This window comes from Cryptomeria japonica, chromosome 3 (genome assembly GCF_030272615.1).
Source record: "Cryptomeria japonica chromosome 3, Sugi_1.0, whole genome shotgun sequence".
Taxonomy (NCBI): domain Eukaryota; kingdom Viridiplantae; phylum Streptophyta; class Pinopsida; order Cupressales; family Cupressaceae; genus Cryptomeria; species Cryptomeria japonica.
Window position 1 is genome coordinate 859,139,002 of NC_081407.1, and position 17,283 is coordinate 859,156,284.

The 17,283-nt window shown below is 36.1% G+C and overlaps 1 protein-coding gene across 2 annotated transcripts in view; it reads right to left on the minus strand.

Moving 5' to 3' along the window:
• Positions 1-17,283, minus strand: part of LOC131066678 (carboxypeptidase SOL1) — a 232,369-nt gene that overhangs the window by 148,450 nt on the left and 66,636 nt on the right. Inside the window, exon 6 of one of the 2 annotated variants that reach the window (XM_058001503.2) lies at positions 14,064-14,159. The exons of the other annotated variant lie outside the window; for it this stretch is intronic. Coding sequence (XP_057857486.1) covers positions 14,064-14,159 — 96 coding nt within the window. The remainder of the gene's footprint in view (positions 1-14,063; positions 14,160-17,283) is intronic. 2 annotated transcript variants of the gene reach the window in all.

Genomic DNA, 17,283 nt, shown 5'->3' on the forward strand with positions numbered 1-17,283 from the left:
TTATAGCTTCCTCTGAAAGGTACACCAAAGTGTTTCCCTCATTGGACACGATCGTTCTGGACTGAGGATCATAATGACGAGCACACTCGATCATCAACTCATGACACTGAACAGCTGGAGGAAAGCCGGCCGCCTTAATGATGCCACTCTCGATTATTCTCCGGGCAACAGGTGATGGCTTGCCAATGTAAGGGACCTCTCGAAATTTCTTCCTGCTAAAGTTACCCAAGTTGGTATCTCCAATGTTGCTCCACTTCGACACGATCTTCGTCTCCACTTCTTCGGTCTTTTGATCTTCTTTCATGAGAGCTGAACGACTGGTGGATGCTCCCGCCCTAGGGGTCGCCATACCTACACAACATTTCATAATGACAAACTAGATCTTGCAATATATAACATAGATTAGATTAATTTTAGGAAACTTCATGATAAGTCTTTGAGTTATCATTTCCTAAAAAACGATCGAGCTAGCTGGAATTCAAAATTTCAAAATTCAAAATTTAAGCTATGACGATCAAAACTAAAACAATAAAAACATTATCGCCATACCTTAGAAGAGAGCTAACTCTAGAACGCAAAATGAATAAAATCGCCTAGGCAAAATTGATGTTAGATAATCTTCAACGTGATCTCTTCTTCAAATTAGGAACTTCGCCACCTTTGATATGTCCTTGATGTGATCTCCAATGCCTTGGACAAGCTTGCACAAAATGAAGCTTTAGGTTCGCACCACCTTTGATTGATGTTTACATCTTCCTTTGATGAAATTCGCACCACCTTTGAATATAAATTCGCACTTCTAACTACAACTCGCTCTTCTCCTTCAAGATCGCATGTAAGAGATGATAAATGATGATGTGAAAATGACAATTCTCACCTCCCTTTATAAGCGCTCATACCACCCATTCACTTAGGCCGACTTGGTAATTAATAAGGCAATTTAAAACGATTTTTAAATAAATAATAATGGCCGACCTTGATAAAATAAACCAAATCCAAGTGCTCCATTTTAATTTTTTAAATTGATTAATAATTAATTATTAAATGCCTTTATTATTATTTAATAAATTCGATTTTTTTTTTTACAAAGGCAAAAATAATTAATAAATATCAAGCGCAATATTTAAATGCTAATTAATTGAATCTTTTAATTTATCGAATTTTAGCATTTAAAATAGATTCAAAAATATTTGTTTAAGCGCCAAATTTAAAGATAAAAAAAAAAAAAAATGCAAACCTCATCGCCTTGGTCCCTGACTGAGGGACAGGAGCGATCCATCATCTTGGTCTTGATTCTTGCATTTTTGACGTTCAAAGTCTCCATCTCCACGTTGAATTTGCCATTTTCGTTGGGTTCTTCGAGCTTGATTGATTTGCTTGTGTGAACGAGTGCCCTTTATGACCATTATCGCCCTGGTCCCTCGGAGAGGGACAGGAGCGATCTAGATGTTTTCACTTAGATCTTGCATCTTTAATCTCCAATTTTCATCATAAGGCGAATAATAACATTATTTCTTCATTCTATGCTTGTTTCACTTGACTTCTACAAGGCGTTTTGATGTTTGGAGGATCATCGCCCTGATCCCTTGGAGAGGGACAGGAGCGATCCATGTGTTTTCTCCATTTCAAGCTTAAATTGGTAACATCTTAACGTTCACCTCCCTTGTATCGCCTTCCAAATGATGTTTTAAACCTTGTGCAACTTTGCTTTGACGTGACCTTCAAAGGATAATAAGTGACTTAACAAATATCGCCCTAGTCCCTTGGAGAGGGACAGGAGCGATCTAGTGTTTTTCTCCTTTATCTTTGTAACTTCGAACTTCAATCTTCATTGTGAGGGACAAACAATGTTATTCTTCCATTCCACTCTCGTTTCACTTGAATTCTACAAGGCACTTTGATGTTTAGAGGAATATCGCCCTGGTCCCTTGGAGAGGGACAGGAGCGATCTTTGTGTCCTGGCTCAAATTTGCAATCTTTTAACCTTTGTCCTTCGTTCATTACCTTCCAAATGACGTCCTCGATCTTGCCTATCTTTGCATTGTCTTGATTTTGAAGGAGCATGAGTGTTTTAATGAAAATCGCTTTGGTCCTTGTCCAAAGGACAGGAGCGATATAAGTTCCTTGGCTTAATTGATAGCATTTTGACGTTTGGAACCTTCGTATATCATCTTCAAAAGATACCTTTGACCTTGTGCGACCTTGCAAAACCTTGACTTAACGTGGTTTTGGAAGGATTTGGCCAAAATAATCAATATCGCTCTGGTCCCTTCCTGAGGGACAGGAGCGAACTTCAACGTTTTGAGCTAGTCCTAATTTCGACCAACCTGCAATTACTTTTTATCGTGCAGAATAAAGTCCCTTGATCCTTCTTAATCACTTGATACTTGATAAACTTTTGAAATCTAGGCATTTATGAGAATTTCGCTCTGGTCCCTTGGAGAGGGACAGGAGCGAATTAGGTATTTTAGTGCAAATCCTTCAATTTAGTGACCTTTGATGCCTTGTGTTTGATTGAGACGCTTTAAAACGTCCTTGCCACCTTATGTCCGAACTTGGAGTGCCTTGGACTTGAAGAAAAGGCAACATTATCATTGTATCGCCCTGGTCCCTTGGAGAGGGACAGGAGCGATCTTGGTCCTGTAGGCTTCATTTCACTTTATCACCTTCAAAAATTATCTTCAACGGATTCGACTCACCTCCTTTCTTGCCTTCAAACATAAAACTTGCTTGATCTTTGCCCAGAATATACCTTATGAAGAACTTCGCTCTGGTCCCTTGGAGAGGGATGGGAGCTACAATGGTTTTCGCCCTGGTCCCTGACTGAGGGACAGGAGCGATTTTGGCATTTTAGTTCATTCTCCTTCATAACGGCATTTAAAGTTATATTCATTTGATAAAACATCTCTCCTTGGACCTCTTCAAATCATCAAGTCGTTAAAATCCTGCAAGGACAAAACAATATTTGATTTTAAGCTCCGGTCCTTCACTGAGAGACAGGAGCGATTTTGACTCCTGGAGGCATTTCTGTGTTCGTGAAATTCTTCAATTTATATTCAATGGAAAGATCACGCCTCTCTTTACCACTTCCAATTCCAAATTCATCTTGACCCTGTAAGGACAGTAAGATATTTGAAAACGAGCTCCGGTCCTTCACTGAGGGACAGGAGCGATTTTGCTCCTACAGGCCAAAATATCAAGATTTCACAAATTTAATCACTTCACAAGGCAAAAACAAATCATTTCCAATGCCCGGGATCAAATATCAAAAAGGTCAAAATTTGGTCAAAATTACTCAATTGGACAAAATTCACATTTCATCATCAACACTTAGACAAATTTAAGACTCTGCACTCAAAATGCCAATTGAAAATAGACCATTCTGGCGAATTCATTTCATTCAAAATTTGCATCCTACAAAAGGAAGCTCAAAAAAGCTCTCAGGACTAACTGGATTCTGGCCTGAAAAGATCGTAACGGAAACCCTAAGGTTTGACCCTAGATCCAGACAACTGACAAACTACCAAAACCCTAAAAAGCAAAGCGAAAGGCGAGCAAAAACGAGCAAAAAGAGGGGGTCCCCATTTGCAATGGGGCGATGTGTGAAATGGTCACAACAGGACCCCATGTCCATAATTTGCCCAAAAAAATTATATTATATATAATAATAATATAATTACAATTCAATAATAATATAATAATATAATAATATAATAATATAACAATATAATATATTAATATAATATAATATAATGCCATTATTGTATAATTATAATTACTAATATAAATATAGCATACACAGATGCAATATAAGGTGGAACGCAATGTGCAAATTTGTGCAAGAGCAACGAAGGGCGAAGGCAAGGACAACGTGAGAGCAAGCACGACGCAAGGATTGAGAACTGGGTGAGCGAGGCAGTGAGCAAGTACAAAAGGAAGATCAAAGATTGGTGCAGGGAGAGCAATCAAAAAGGTCGTCCAAGCATGGTGCATCTAGAGGTAGGTCATGGTGTTTTGATCCATCCGATTCAGGAGGTCATATTTCTAGATTGCCCACCAAAATGTCACTGGAGTAGGTCAAACACAATTTCAAATTGTGCTAGAATGCATCTAATACATTCCATGGGTGCAATGACTTCTCCAAAATGCAGATTTTGAAGGCAGACCCTTTGACCAAATTCAGGGTTTGCTACTATTGAAGCCATCCCGCCTAGGGAGACTGGTAAAAACTTTTCCCTTCCCCCCAACCCCTCTCCACCACTTGTGATCTCTAATTTTGTTCCACCCCTATTTTGGGGAGACACTAAATTGTTGCTAGATTTTGGGCCAGTGGAGTTTCACATTTTGGATGCAAGCATTTCAGATGCTTTGTCTGACATTGGGTCTAGGGCCTTGGTTTTTAGAGTTGTGGGGAAGAGGCTTTTGTGGATGAGTTTCTTGCATGGAGTAAAAGTAGTTGGGCCAACCTGTTGTCCTCATTTTTGTTTTCAAAAATGAAGGACCATTACATGAAATTTTTGTGAAAAAAATGAAAAAATTTACTCTATGGCACGCTTCCTGAGGCAGAATTTTGACTAATCCTTGGACTAGCTTAATCTTCAGTCCATCCTCAAACTACTTTTCGAATTTCGTCAAATTTTGGGTTCATTTTCTCTGTCTTTCCTTCAAAATCGGGTTTTAAAATCCCGACTACAGGTGGAGAATTTTCTTCAAACTGCAAGTTTTAATGATTTCCATTGTTTTGGTCTTTGTAGGGAAATTTTTAGCTTATTACATGTGCACCTTATTAAAAAAATGAAAACTTGTAATTTGTTTTAAATTTTCCTTTTATTGTTTGTATTATTTTTATTGTTTTTTGGTCTTTTTTTAGTTAAAATAGGGATTTTTTGGTTAAGTTGCAAGTAAACTTGTAGTTCTCTCCAAAAACCCCTACTTTAATGGTTTTTACATGTAATAGGGATTTTAAACCCCCATTACATGTGTGCAAGCAATTCTAACTTCTTGTAGGGATTTTATTTCCCCTTTACAAGTGATTTTAAACTTGCATAGCTCTCCAAAAAACCCGATTTTGCTCATAAAGTGCATTTTTGAGGATTTTAAACTTGTAATTGCATTTTTAAAACCCGATTTTGCCTTGTTGATGAAAAAGTGACAATTTAAAACTTGCACTTTGTTTCCAAAAACCCGATTTTGCTTATAAAGTGCATTTTTGACATTTTAAACTTGCTATTTGGTCAAAAAAACCCGATTTTGCCTAACATGTTGAAAAAGTGGAATTTTAAACTTGTTATTTCCTCTAAAAAACCCGATTTTCATTGGTTCATACAAATTAAAACTTGTTATTGGTTCCAAAAAACCCGAATTGCAAGGAAAAACGTTTTTTTGAGGATTTTAGGCAAATTTTTGTGGAGATTTTTTGGGAGATAGAAGGCATTTAGGATTCCTTCCTATTTCCATGCATTTTTTGACACCTTTCACGCCACATGGAGGTTAAGTTTGCTGGTTTTTAGGTTTATAACAGCAAACACGTTTTTGCCAAAAAAACCACATTTTTCTTCATTAAAAATGCCACGAATCAGCAATCTTATGAATCATTTTGGCTTGGTATGCTAAGGGGTTGAGGTTAGAAAGAGTCTTGGCCATTTTCCATGCCATTTCTCATGCATTTGCTGCCACGTTTTTCAGTTTTGGGCATTTTTTCAAAAACGTGGCTAGGGTTTTGGAATGCGGTTAATTTCTTTTTAAGAGATATTCTTCTTTATTTCAAAGATTAATCATCTTGTTGAAGAGGCATTTTCAAATTGGAGCAAGGTAAGATTTCTTTTCTTCTTGTTTCATTTTTCTTGTTTTCAAATATGTTGGTTCTTCCCCAAAAAATCGGTTTTTGTGAGGGAGATTTTCCCCTTTGATAGCAATTTGTGAATTGCATTGTTCGTCCTCATTTTTCCTCTTTACATGTATTCGGGATTTTAAATCCCGATTACATTACAAGTTGGATGAAAATCATTGTTCTTCCCTTACGGATAAAAGATTTAACCATCTTTTGTTGAAATTCCAAGTTGCAAAGATGAAAAATACCCATTCTTTCAATTTCGGGTTTTTAGAACCGGATTACATGTTGAAAGTTCTTCTCATTTTCTTGAAAATGATCTTCCCAAAATCTTTTCATATTCATTTCCATCATCCATGCATACCATTTCATCCATTCATTTCACACCTTCATTCATTTTCCCCATTTAAAGTCTACCTGCAATCAGCCATCCAAAACCCGAAATTGGTCCAAAATGCACTAAAAAAACACTTGAAAATGAGTTCTAAAGGTCCAATTACAAGTGCAAACTTGTGTTTACCCATTACACATATGAAGTTTCATGTTTGTTCCCCGCAATTGCAAGTTAATGCTCTTGTTTATCCCACACATGTAACGCAGCTTCCAAAACCCGAAATTCACTTGTGAGCCCATTTTTGCACCAATTTATCCCTTCCCTTGTCAGTCCGGTTTGCACACAGGATCTACCAAATCAATGGATTAAGGAATGGGCCTTATTTTGCAAGAAGATCTCAAGAATGAAGGATGGATGATACAAAGAAGAGATACAATAAGAATTCATGGTTGAGAACATAGAATGCTTTCAAGACAAAGATTGTCATTACACAAAAAGAGGAAGGCCGCCCTTTCCCTCTTGAAAAACTAGTACTACCCCAAGCAAGAAGATAAGGATGCAAGTTCCCGTTCCGGTTCAAGATGTCTTTACCAATCCAGAATACTTCAACTTCTAGCATCCTGAAGCGACATGAAGATCATCACAGACAAAGGATGATGCAGTTAGAGTCGTGTCTTTAGACACATGGAATAGTTTTAATTATGCATTTGTAATTTTGTTTTGACAAGTTACATGTAAAAGTATTTTTTGTAAAAAGCAAGTTACAGATTACTTGTGTTAATTTTGTGACCCAGATTAATAATCAGATTATCAATATTTAATTATTTGCTAATATTAAGTTAAGTAATGACAGAATGAAAGTAAGTGCATAGGAGACAAACACAAATACCCTGGGAAAACCTCCAAGGACAAAAAACCCAGCACTAAAGACCCACAGGTCAGATTATGTATTCAATCTGAATTGTACCAATACAATACTTAGCTGAACTCTTCAGCCTCTTATTAGATCTACATGTTTAATGGTCAGATCTGCCCTTCTAATTATTCCAAGTCTACATCAAATCTGCTCTCTAACAGAATTCTGGAACAACCAATGCCTTTAACCTTCTTAGATGAGTTCGCCCAATTTTACTTCTCAATTTCGCATGCTTAGTTGCAGAAGTATTTTGCTTTGCAAGAGGGAAAAAATAATGTGTTTGTGTTTGGTAAATGATCATTTAACCCACATAACCTTTAAGTCGACCTCCATTTACATATTCATTTTGGCACCAATTTAATGTGGCGTGGTGAATGGGGCTAGTCTTTGTTTTAAGGCCACATTAACCCTTTTAGGGCCGGTCCTCCACGTTATGCTTAAGGGAAGGGGTTCGGATGTTGCCTTAGGGCAATCCGAACCCTCTTTCCTAGTTACAAACAACAACTTGCACTTTTGTAATTACATGTAAGGCAACTACAAGTTGTGTCCGATTAGGACTGTAGTTGGAATAAGTCTTAGTTAGTTGGAGTAACTCTTAGTTAGTTAATGGAGTCTCAATTAGTTATTGAATGAGTCTTGGTGGTTGAGAGAATCTGTTAAGTTAGTTAGGATCCTCCCACCTTTTTCTCAAGGCTCCTCTCCTATAAATAGAAGAGAGGGTCCATTGTAATATATATCTTTTGGGAAAGCAAGCAAAAACTCTGCCAAATTTACAGCAAGAAGTCTTTGAGCTTATGTATGTGGATTGAAAGTTTTTGAAGAATAATAAAGAACGATTACTCAAGTTTTGAGTCTTTGAGCTACATGTTTGAGTTTGAATCTTTTTTATTTCTTCCATGCAAAGTATTTCTAAAGGAGCTTAGTCTAATCTGATTTGAAGTCTTTGAGTTGCAAGTAGAGAAGATTAATTAAAATAGGAAAGTCTCTAGAAGGAGCAGCAAGTTTTTGAGCTTACATCTATTCTTGAGGAAAAATTACTGTTTGATAAGAAATAGCAGCAAGTCTTTGAGCTTGCATTAGTTCTTGTCTTTGTGTTGAAAGAATAGATTATTCCAGTCTTTGAGCTGTTATCTTTTATTCGTTGTAAAATTTAGTATAGCAAAGGGTAGATAGGACTTCACATAATCAAGTCTTTGAGTTTGATATTGATGTCCCGTCCCGAAGGAAGTGACAGAAGTCTTTGCGCTTTCAGGAAACTTCATTTCCTTTCTCTCATTTCACTTGAAAGTGGTTACTGTTGTTCATATTCAATTGCTATCCTTTTCTGTGAAGAGAAAAGGATATTGTCTTTCTTGAAAAAAGAAGAAAGATTGCTGTCCCATCCTATTTTATTTTCAAAGTTGTAATTAGATAGGGGGAGTCTTCCCTTAATTAGGAGAGTTTTTACTCGTGTGTTGTGGTTGAAACCACAATTTTGTATATTTCCCCAAGTGTACAAAATTTTCAACCAACACAACCTATCTACTCCCTTGGTGGAGTTGCTGGACCATGGATTATGCCTGGGTATCTTTCTAAATTCTGAAGATTGCAAATTTGTCAGAAATAATGGGCCTTGGTTTTATGGCAGATCTGAATTTTTTGTGACCCAATGGTCACCTTTTTTGATCCTGCCAATGTTTGTATCACCTCCATTCCGGTTTGGATACAACTTTACAACTTCCCTTTGGTTTTGCGAACTCCGGGACAAGTTGAGTCCTTGATCAATTCGGTTGGCACTTTGGTTGGCACTTTTATCAAAATGGAGGATACTTCCTCTCTAGCTCTAAGACAGTTTTCCAAAGTTTGTGCCCTTGTTGATATCTCAAGGTTGTTGCCTCACATGATTCGTATCAACTCTTCTATGAGAAAGTGGCTGCAATATTTAAATTACAAAGGGCTTCTTGAATGTTGCTTCAAATGCAACCAGCTAGGGCACAAGATTGTTGGCTGCCAGGTGAAATTTGTTAATGGTCTTTGCACACAAAATCTTAAGAGGTGGGTTCATAAGGAGGGAAGCCTAGATGTTGACTTCATTTGGAGAAATCGTGGTGTTTTCATGGATCAATGTTCTCCTACCCCATCAACTGGTGAAATTTCTAGTAATGACTTAGAGAGCTTTGTCCCTCCTGAAGTTGAGGCAACAGTCACTTCAAATCAGCAAGATTATTTGGACACAATTCAACGGGATATTTCTATAGCCTTAGATGATGCAGAGCATGAGTTAGCTTTTGATGAGGAGCATGACTTTCTTCAGGATTAGGATGATGTGTTGGCTTGCACTGATATTCGCACCATATCTCAAACTGCAAGCAAGATCTCAAAACCAAACATTCCCAAGAGCGATAAGCGTAGAGGGAGGAAATTTCAAGCTGAGAAACTGAGATTGAAAGCTTTGGATGCAATAGATGATGGCATACAATGAACTATGGAAGCGCTCCTTTCCTAGGAGCAAGCGGAAACATAAGAAATGTTGAGCTCGAGTGTATTTTGATTGTTGGTTTAAGTTATTCTTTGTAGAAGTTTTTTCTTGTTTTCCTCTCTCTCTGTCTTCACTACTCTCTGGATTTAGGTCTAAAGCTTGCTTTTCTATTTGGTATCTAAGCTATATGGGAGATGGCCTACATCCCACAATTAACAAACCAAAAAAATATATATTAATATAATATAATAGATATTAAATTATATATTAATATGCTATCATAATATACTATTTAATATATTATATTATAATTGTATTATTGCATAATTTCCATGAGTATAACATAAAAATATTTTATATTAATAATAATATAATCATAATCGAAGTTACGAAACTCGGACTCAAGACTCGGCGAAGACTTAGCAAAGGCTCCACAAAGTGAAAAACACAAGAAATTGTAATGTCTTTAGGTGGCAGATGGCAGTGTTTTCCTCTCTACATTGTTGGTATATTATGAGGCTAGCCTATTCAAAGGTTTCTAGTTCCATTTTGAGAGACTTACTATTTATAGTAAGTCAGTGGTTGTTGGAGAGGGACCCTTACTATTTTTAGTAAGGTAGTTGGATGCATAGTGGAAACAATGGTTAACTCCTAGGTTCAGTCGGAATTGAGAAATAATGATTAATGATGGAGTTATAATGTTATAATTATTATTAAAGTTATACTTTAATAGTAATTAATTATTAAGTGCATATCATCGATAAATTAAGTGGACTTTATTTAAAAGGGAGATTTAAATGTTTTAAAAGTATACTTTATAATAAGTGATAAAGTGTTATTTAAAGGGGAGATATAAGTGTTTAATAGAGTATACTTTATATTTTAATGTTGTGCACCAAAAGGAGGGAAAAAAAACGAAATTAAAGTAAATTAAAGGAGATGAAGACAAATGCAAATTAAACATTATAAAAGGGGATTTGGATTTCATTTCATTCATTCTTGAATCATTTCAACATTTGTCTATTCTGAAGAAGCTTTGTCTTTGAAGAAGAAACTTAGGGTTTCGTTGTAATTTCAATCCTGGAGAACGTAGCCTCTCTTCGATTGCGCTGGTGGCTTCACAAGGAGGTCACATTTGAGCTTTATTGGAGGAAATATCAATTGTTTCACAAGGGGTTTTGAAATTTATTCTAGGAAGATCAGAAGTTTGAAGATAAATATTTATTGAATACATTTAATGTTGGTTTGTGCTTGCTTCAACATTGGCGCGTGGGAGTCTTCTTGTGCTATATTATTCAGGTGGAGACATTAACAAGTATAGCAGATCGAATGGATTATCAGTCATCTAGTCTGCTGTTTCATTTCCAGAATTTTGGTAATCTTGTTATCTTCTAAATTCCGGGTATGCTTTGGTATTGTAAAGGCTTTAAAGAGATAATCAATAGATTAAATGTTGCATTTTAACTGTTTGACAAATTACCCATTGCTGTTGACGAAGATTTCAGTCTTGAATATGCATTTTAACTGTTTGACAAATTGCTGTTGGCGTAGATTTCAGTCTTGAATGTTGCATTTTAACTGTTTGACAAATTACCCATTGCTGTTTGTAATAAAGTCCCTTTTCTGTAGATGAATATCGTAGTCCTTAGGATGCATGGCAAATGTTTGTAGAATTGCCTTAGTGCTGTAGCTGCATATGCATCATCATTCTCAATCATATGCTTGCACTTCAAGTTCATTTAGTAGCTGCAATCTTTTTCTGGTCATCTCAAATATATTTTCAAATTGTCTCAGCATATCAAATCCCATTCAAAAACCAAAAAAAAAAAAACAATCAGCATGAAGACCAGATTGTTGGCAAAGTGTTTGACAATATTCCTTGAGCCTTTAATCAGCAACTTGAGGTCAGATTAGTCAAGGGATATTACAAAAATTTAGAGATTTTTAAGGATCTAAAACTTGTTTCATGCACCCTTTATTAAATAAACCTTAAAGTCACAATAACATCAGAAAAATAGAAGCTAATTTGATCACATACATGAGTATACATCGATCACATAAGTCTAAATGCAAATTGTAGTTGAAGGACATAGCACACTTAGATATAAATACTGTCAAATGTATAAAAAATTCATGGAATATGAAATCCATGACATCAAAAATTCCAAAATAATATCAAAAATATAACTAGAAGTCTATGGCTCAGAGGAGCCTACATCCTTCCTATGAAGGCGTTAAGGTAGGTCCTGGATGATGTAGCAACAATAATATTTTTTTAACTATGAATATGCAAAGATTTGCAACAAGGAATATGTATTATGTAGATTTTCATGATCATGATTCATCATTGGCCTATTACTTGCTTAGACTTATAGTGTGATGGTGGTTTGGGAGCAACACCAAAACAAGGTTGAGGGTAGTACCCCTCATGGGGGTCTGAGGATGAGAGAGAGAGGTAGAGAGATAGGTCTAGATCTTGGAGGAGAGAGGAGAGAGTGAGATAGAGAGAGGTCGAGAAAGGGGATAGAAGAAGAGTGATAGGGAGAGAGACAAGTCTAGAGTTCAAGGCAGATAAAGTGAGCGAGAGAATGATGATAGGAGTCTAGTTATTTAGTTTTGTGTTTCTACATCACTCTCAATCACTTTTCTAGATAGGCTTGCCTACTTGTCTTTTACTGTTATTCTGCAAATAAAAGAACATGTATGTGTCCTTTTATCCTTTTACTAACTAAATAATTGTTGCCAGTTTGAGAAGAGTGTTCTTTCAATTAAAATGGTAATATTTTTCTCTCTTTGTTGAATGCAGCAATCTACAATACATTTTGTGTATCTACAGACCTTCAATTTTCATCTTCAATCTCTCAGAAGCCTTAAGACTATATAAACCCTGCACACGAAAGGGCTACCACATCTCAAAAGGCAAAGCTAAGAAAATGGACATATTTCTTAAAATGGCATCTAGTGTAATGTCCCCAATTCAGGACAGTCACGTCCCAATAAAATATATATTAAACATACATATATTCATGTATTACAATTTGGAACAGAATTCAGATATTAGTTGATCACTGGTTTTTTCTTAAATTACTACCTATGAATATTAATTCCAATTATTATTTTACTAATCTGATTATAACTGAATTAAATATTTATTAAAACTCTATTTAATATGAATTATTGTTAACTATTAGTTTAATGATAAATATCAATAAATAATCATTAGATTTAATAATATGTATTTCCTAAATGATAGCTCTGGGTGTTGCCACTTTTCCAAGAGTCGTAACCCCAGGCAATGACCAGTCTTGTGTAAGACATGACTTAAAACAAGTCACGTCTCCTCTAAAGTGACGTGTTCCATATGTTGCGAATCCCTTGTGATATATATAGAGGGCTTTATATCCCACACGGGAGACAAGAAGGTACGGAGGATAGGAAAAAAAGGAAAAAGAAGATAGGAAGAGACCATGTAAGCTGCCCCAGCCACGAGTGCATTCTATTCAACCCAATAGTGGTAATAAGCAGTCAAAGGGAATTCAAACAAAGGTGCTGACCAGGTATGTATCGTCCACTTTCAAGAATAGAGTACATAATGAAATAACAATAAGACAATTTATCTAATATCAGTAGACAGTCAGTAATTTTCTGATTATATACAAATTGCATCAGACTATTAAATCTGTTAATAATTCAGTAGGATGTCAATACTATGTTATATACTCAATACAATCTGTTAAGTAATCAATGGTATCAAATAACATACTGAATATCTGAATATATAATCAAGAAATGCTAATACAATTAAAGGTATCATTTAATGAATATCTAATTGAATATAATAAACTGGTAAGGGTACAGAGTATGATCAGGGAAATAAGACCCACACCATGTTAGTAAGACCCGGTGGGCTTAACATGGGTTGGCTGGGCAACCTGATCATGACTCCATTCCCAAACAGAGTATGATTAGGGGAATAAGACCCACACAATGTTAGTAAGACCCGGTGGGCTTAGCATGGGTTGGTTGGGCAACCCAATCATGACTCCACTGCCTAAAATATTAATCTGCAACAGAACTATTTATAATGGAAAAACAACTATAAGAATTCAAATTCAATATGCCAAATAAATATCATGATAATCTTAATGATTTCTGCAGGATATTTTATATATATTTTTTAGAGGTATTAAATAAAAAGGTAATTTGTCTTGTCTTAGTCCACCAACTATTAGTATACATTCCAGGGTATTAAGTAGGGAACATTACATCTAGAGATAGCACCAGTGTCTCACATGCATAAAGCTACAAGAGATTGAAACATAACTATTCCTGAGTAATCTTAAAGAGCACTCACAAGTCAGTTTGCACCACTGAGAATTATTTTGGCTTCTACAGTGTACATGCAGATATGAAGTTCTTTAATTCATTTTTGAGCAACCCCACTTGAAACCCCGGATAACATTATTTCAGATTTCTTTGGAAAAGACAATGAAGTCAAAAATTTGGAAATCTTGGTTATACATACCAAAGGATCCTTCAAATAATTCTTGCACAACCAATCTGCAAGATATAAGAGCAATTCCCGGCCCACAGGTTCATCACCATGCATGTTTCCCACAAACTGCACCATAACTTTCAAAGTTTAAATTTCCATCCGACTATCATGCACAATGATAATATATGCACTCTACAAATGGTACACTCATAAATAAAGATGTTACCAGCCTTTTTTATGAAAAGAAATATCTCAGAATGAATAAGTTTCTTAAATGTCAAGAAAATAATCTAGGCTAAACGATGAATGAACACCCCACATAAAACAACACTATGGATTGCCAAGCAAAACCCAGCTACTGCTAAAAGACCTGCAGGTTAGAACAGAGCAAGGGAAGAAGATTTATCATCTGGAAAGTGTAAATCCATAACAGCTAAATTTCCGGATATTTTTAATCGATAAAACCAGCTTAAGGGAGCCATACCCATTATATTACTATCAAAAATCTCAAAAATACATCTTTGGTCATCTCCATTGGAGGGTAGTAACAGTTAAAGTCATTCTAAAATATACAACCTTTGACAGTAAAATTACAAATAATCTTATACTAATTAGCTAACCTAACCGAACCCTGGACCAAAGCAGAGATCCTAAGATCCAGATTATTTATTTCAACTGATAAATAGTTTTATTTCTGAAATCACCTTAGAGGATAAGACTGATTCTCTTCACAAAACCTATAAGATAAAATAACTCAAAGATACTACCTCAGGGCATATCGTCAATGCTAATAGCCTAATACCAATAATCAAGTAGTTGCCACTCTGATACCAAGCAAATGCATCACGGATATTGATTATTACTGACTTCATCAGTAGCAATTCCCAATCAATTTTCAAGTCTAATGAACCCAGAATACTTTTTTATGCACTTGGATAGTCATTTGATGTCTTCACTTTTTATATTATTGATTTGTCTCCTATCTTGAACTGGAATGTCCTATGCCCAAAGACATCTGATGTGCATACCTAATCATCCAACAGTTCTGGCATTCATCCCTTAGTTGACACAAGGGGCATCTCCATTTTGTCCAGAAGTTGAAAGTAAGAGACCTTTCCATATACAGTTTAAATTTGGAAATTTGAATATTGAAATTTTGAGCTAGACCATGTATCACCCTATGGAAGAAAGTGTGACTGACGTTTCCAAAGTCAATAAAAAATTAAAACTTTTGGCAGAGAAAGGATGGTCCTCCTTTATAACATTTCAGAGTGAAAATTTTGTGGCCGAGAATGGGACATTAAATTTCTAACTGGTGACACCTTCTCTAGTCTATCCTAAGAGAATATTCATTTTTAATCATAATATACCGAAAGATTCTAGTTGAAAAATCAAAAAGAAGAAAGCCACCAAAAACCAATTATTTGAGGTAGAAATTGCAACCATGCCTTATTCCCCAGTGGTCTAAAAATTACCAAATAGACGATGGGACTGCACATTGCTCATCAAGAATCTCAGAGAAATAAGTAAAGAAACTGGAGGAAAAGAAAGCAGGGGCACAGTTTCTCCCCGCATATGTAAAGTGGAGGAATTAATATTAACCTTACCCAAAAGCATGCTTTCTCCCATGAGCATCAAATTTGAAACAAAGGGGTCACCTGAGTGCATCTTCCTCCATCTCAAATTCTACAAAGAAAAGGCAAATTTTGAAGATGGAGTTGTGGATGTTGGTTCCTCCAACTGATTACCTGAAATATCCTAAAGATTTGCCAAATTTCTTATCAACAGAGATCTCAGAGCACCGGCCAACTAACGGGAATCAATTCTAAAATTGAATTCCTCTACACTTCTAGTTCTGCACTGAGAACATAATAATTAAAAATGACTTATAAATCATGAAAACAGAGAACATAATTATTAAAATTGACTCAATACTGGCTCAAGTCTTGGGCAATTTTCATCTATTTGCACTGAGCACATAATTATTAAAAGTAACTTATAAAACATGAAAACAGAAAGAATGATTTATCATTTAGGTTTGGTTTTGAACAATGAGCACAAGTTCCCTAGACCGGTGCCTTCTCAGGGCTGCAGAGTCAGTTCACATCAAGTAAATGCACTATTCAAACAATTTAAGTCCTAACCAGTGGGATCTAAGTACTTACAATGATACCCCCTTGATGAGACATGGACCAGCTAGGACTCGAACCTAGGACCTTCCATACGCTGCTGGAGTGCTCTACCACTGAACTACTGGCCCCTCTTAGAACAGTCCATCGTTGGTCCGGGTGTGGCTTATTTCCAACACCAACACCCCCCCTTAAGCCACACCTCTCGTGTGCTTGGGGCTCTGTTGATGTGTTTTTAATGCACATGCAAACACAGAATAAAATACCGAAGTATCTTATCCTCTCTTAAACAAAGTTCCCGACTGTTGAAGATCTCGCTGAAGGATCAGTCGGAGTAACTCCAAGGTTCTGTATGTAGAATCTCTACATGTGGATAAGCTCTCTGTGGTATGATGTGATTTTGCTGGAATCACAAGGGGACTTACACTTGACGATCTAAACGTCTGATTTGCTGGAATCATAGGTCCTATTAACTAACTGGAAGACAAACAAATGGTAAAAGATGCAGGGTTCAGGAAGTCTACTCTACTACCTAGAATGCGAGAAGATGGATGAATGACTAGGTGGAGTCCTACTGGGCTGGGTCTCACCATCAAGATGAACAATTCAACACCAACTCAGTGCGATCTTCTGGGGGATGCTTCAAATATATTCAAATCGGACACCATCAGATATTGATCATCATTCAAGTTAATGCATGAACAATAGACGTGTGACGACTTGAGATTAAGCTCATTTTATGCCAATTGACCACGCAGGGCGCACTTACAATCAGTAAGAGGCTAGTGGTATGGATTAGACGGATTCCACACAGGTGCATTCAACAGCTTCTTTCATTCAATCTAATCATCTATCATCAAAATGAAGATTCAACAAGAGACCATGCACATTGCAAAGAAACAACATATTCCACCATATCTTCAATGAAAAGAAGTCTTTACAATTAAGGCAACAAAGTCTTCCCTTCTCTTCTTAATCTACTCTAATTGCTATTCTACTATTCTAGCCTCTATTACTAACTATTAACTATTAGCTATCTATTGACTAACTATTCTCTGACTATGAACCTTTACAAATGAAGAGCCAAGGCTTTATATAGGGAGCTCTTTACATTTCAATGG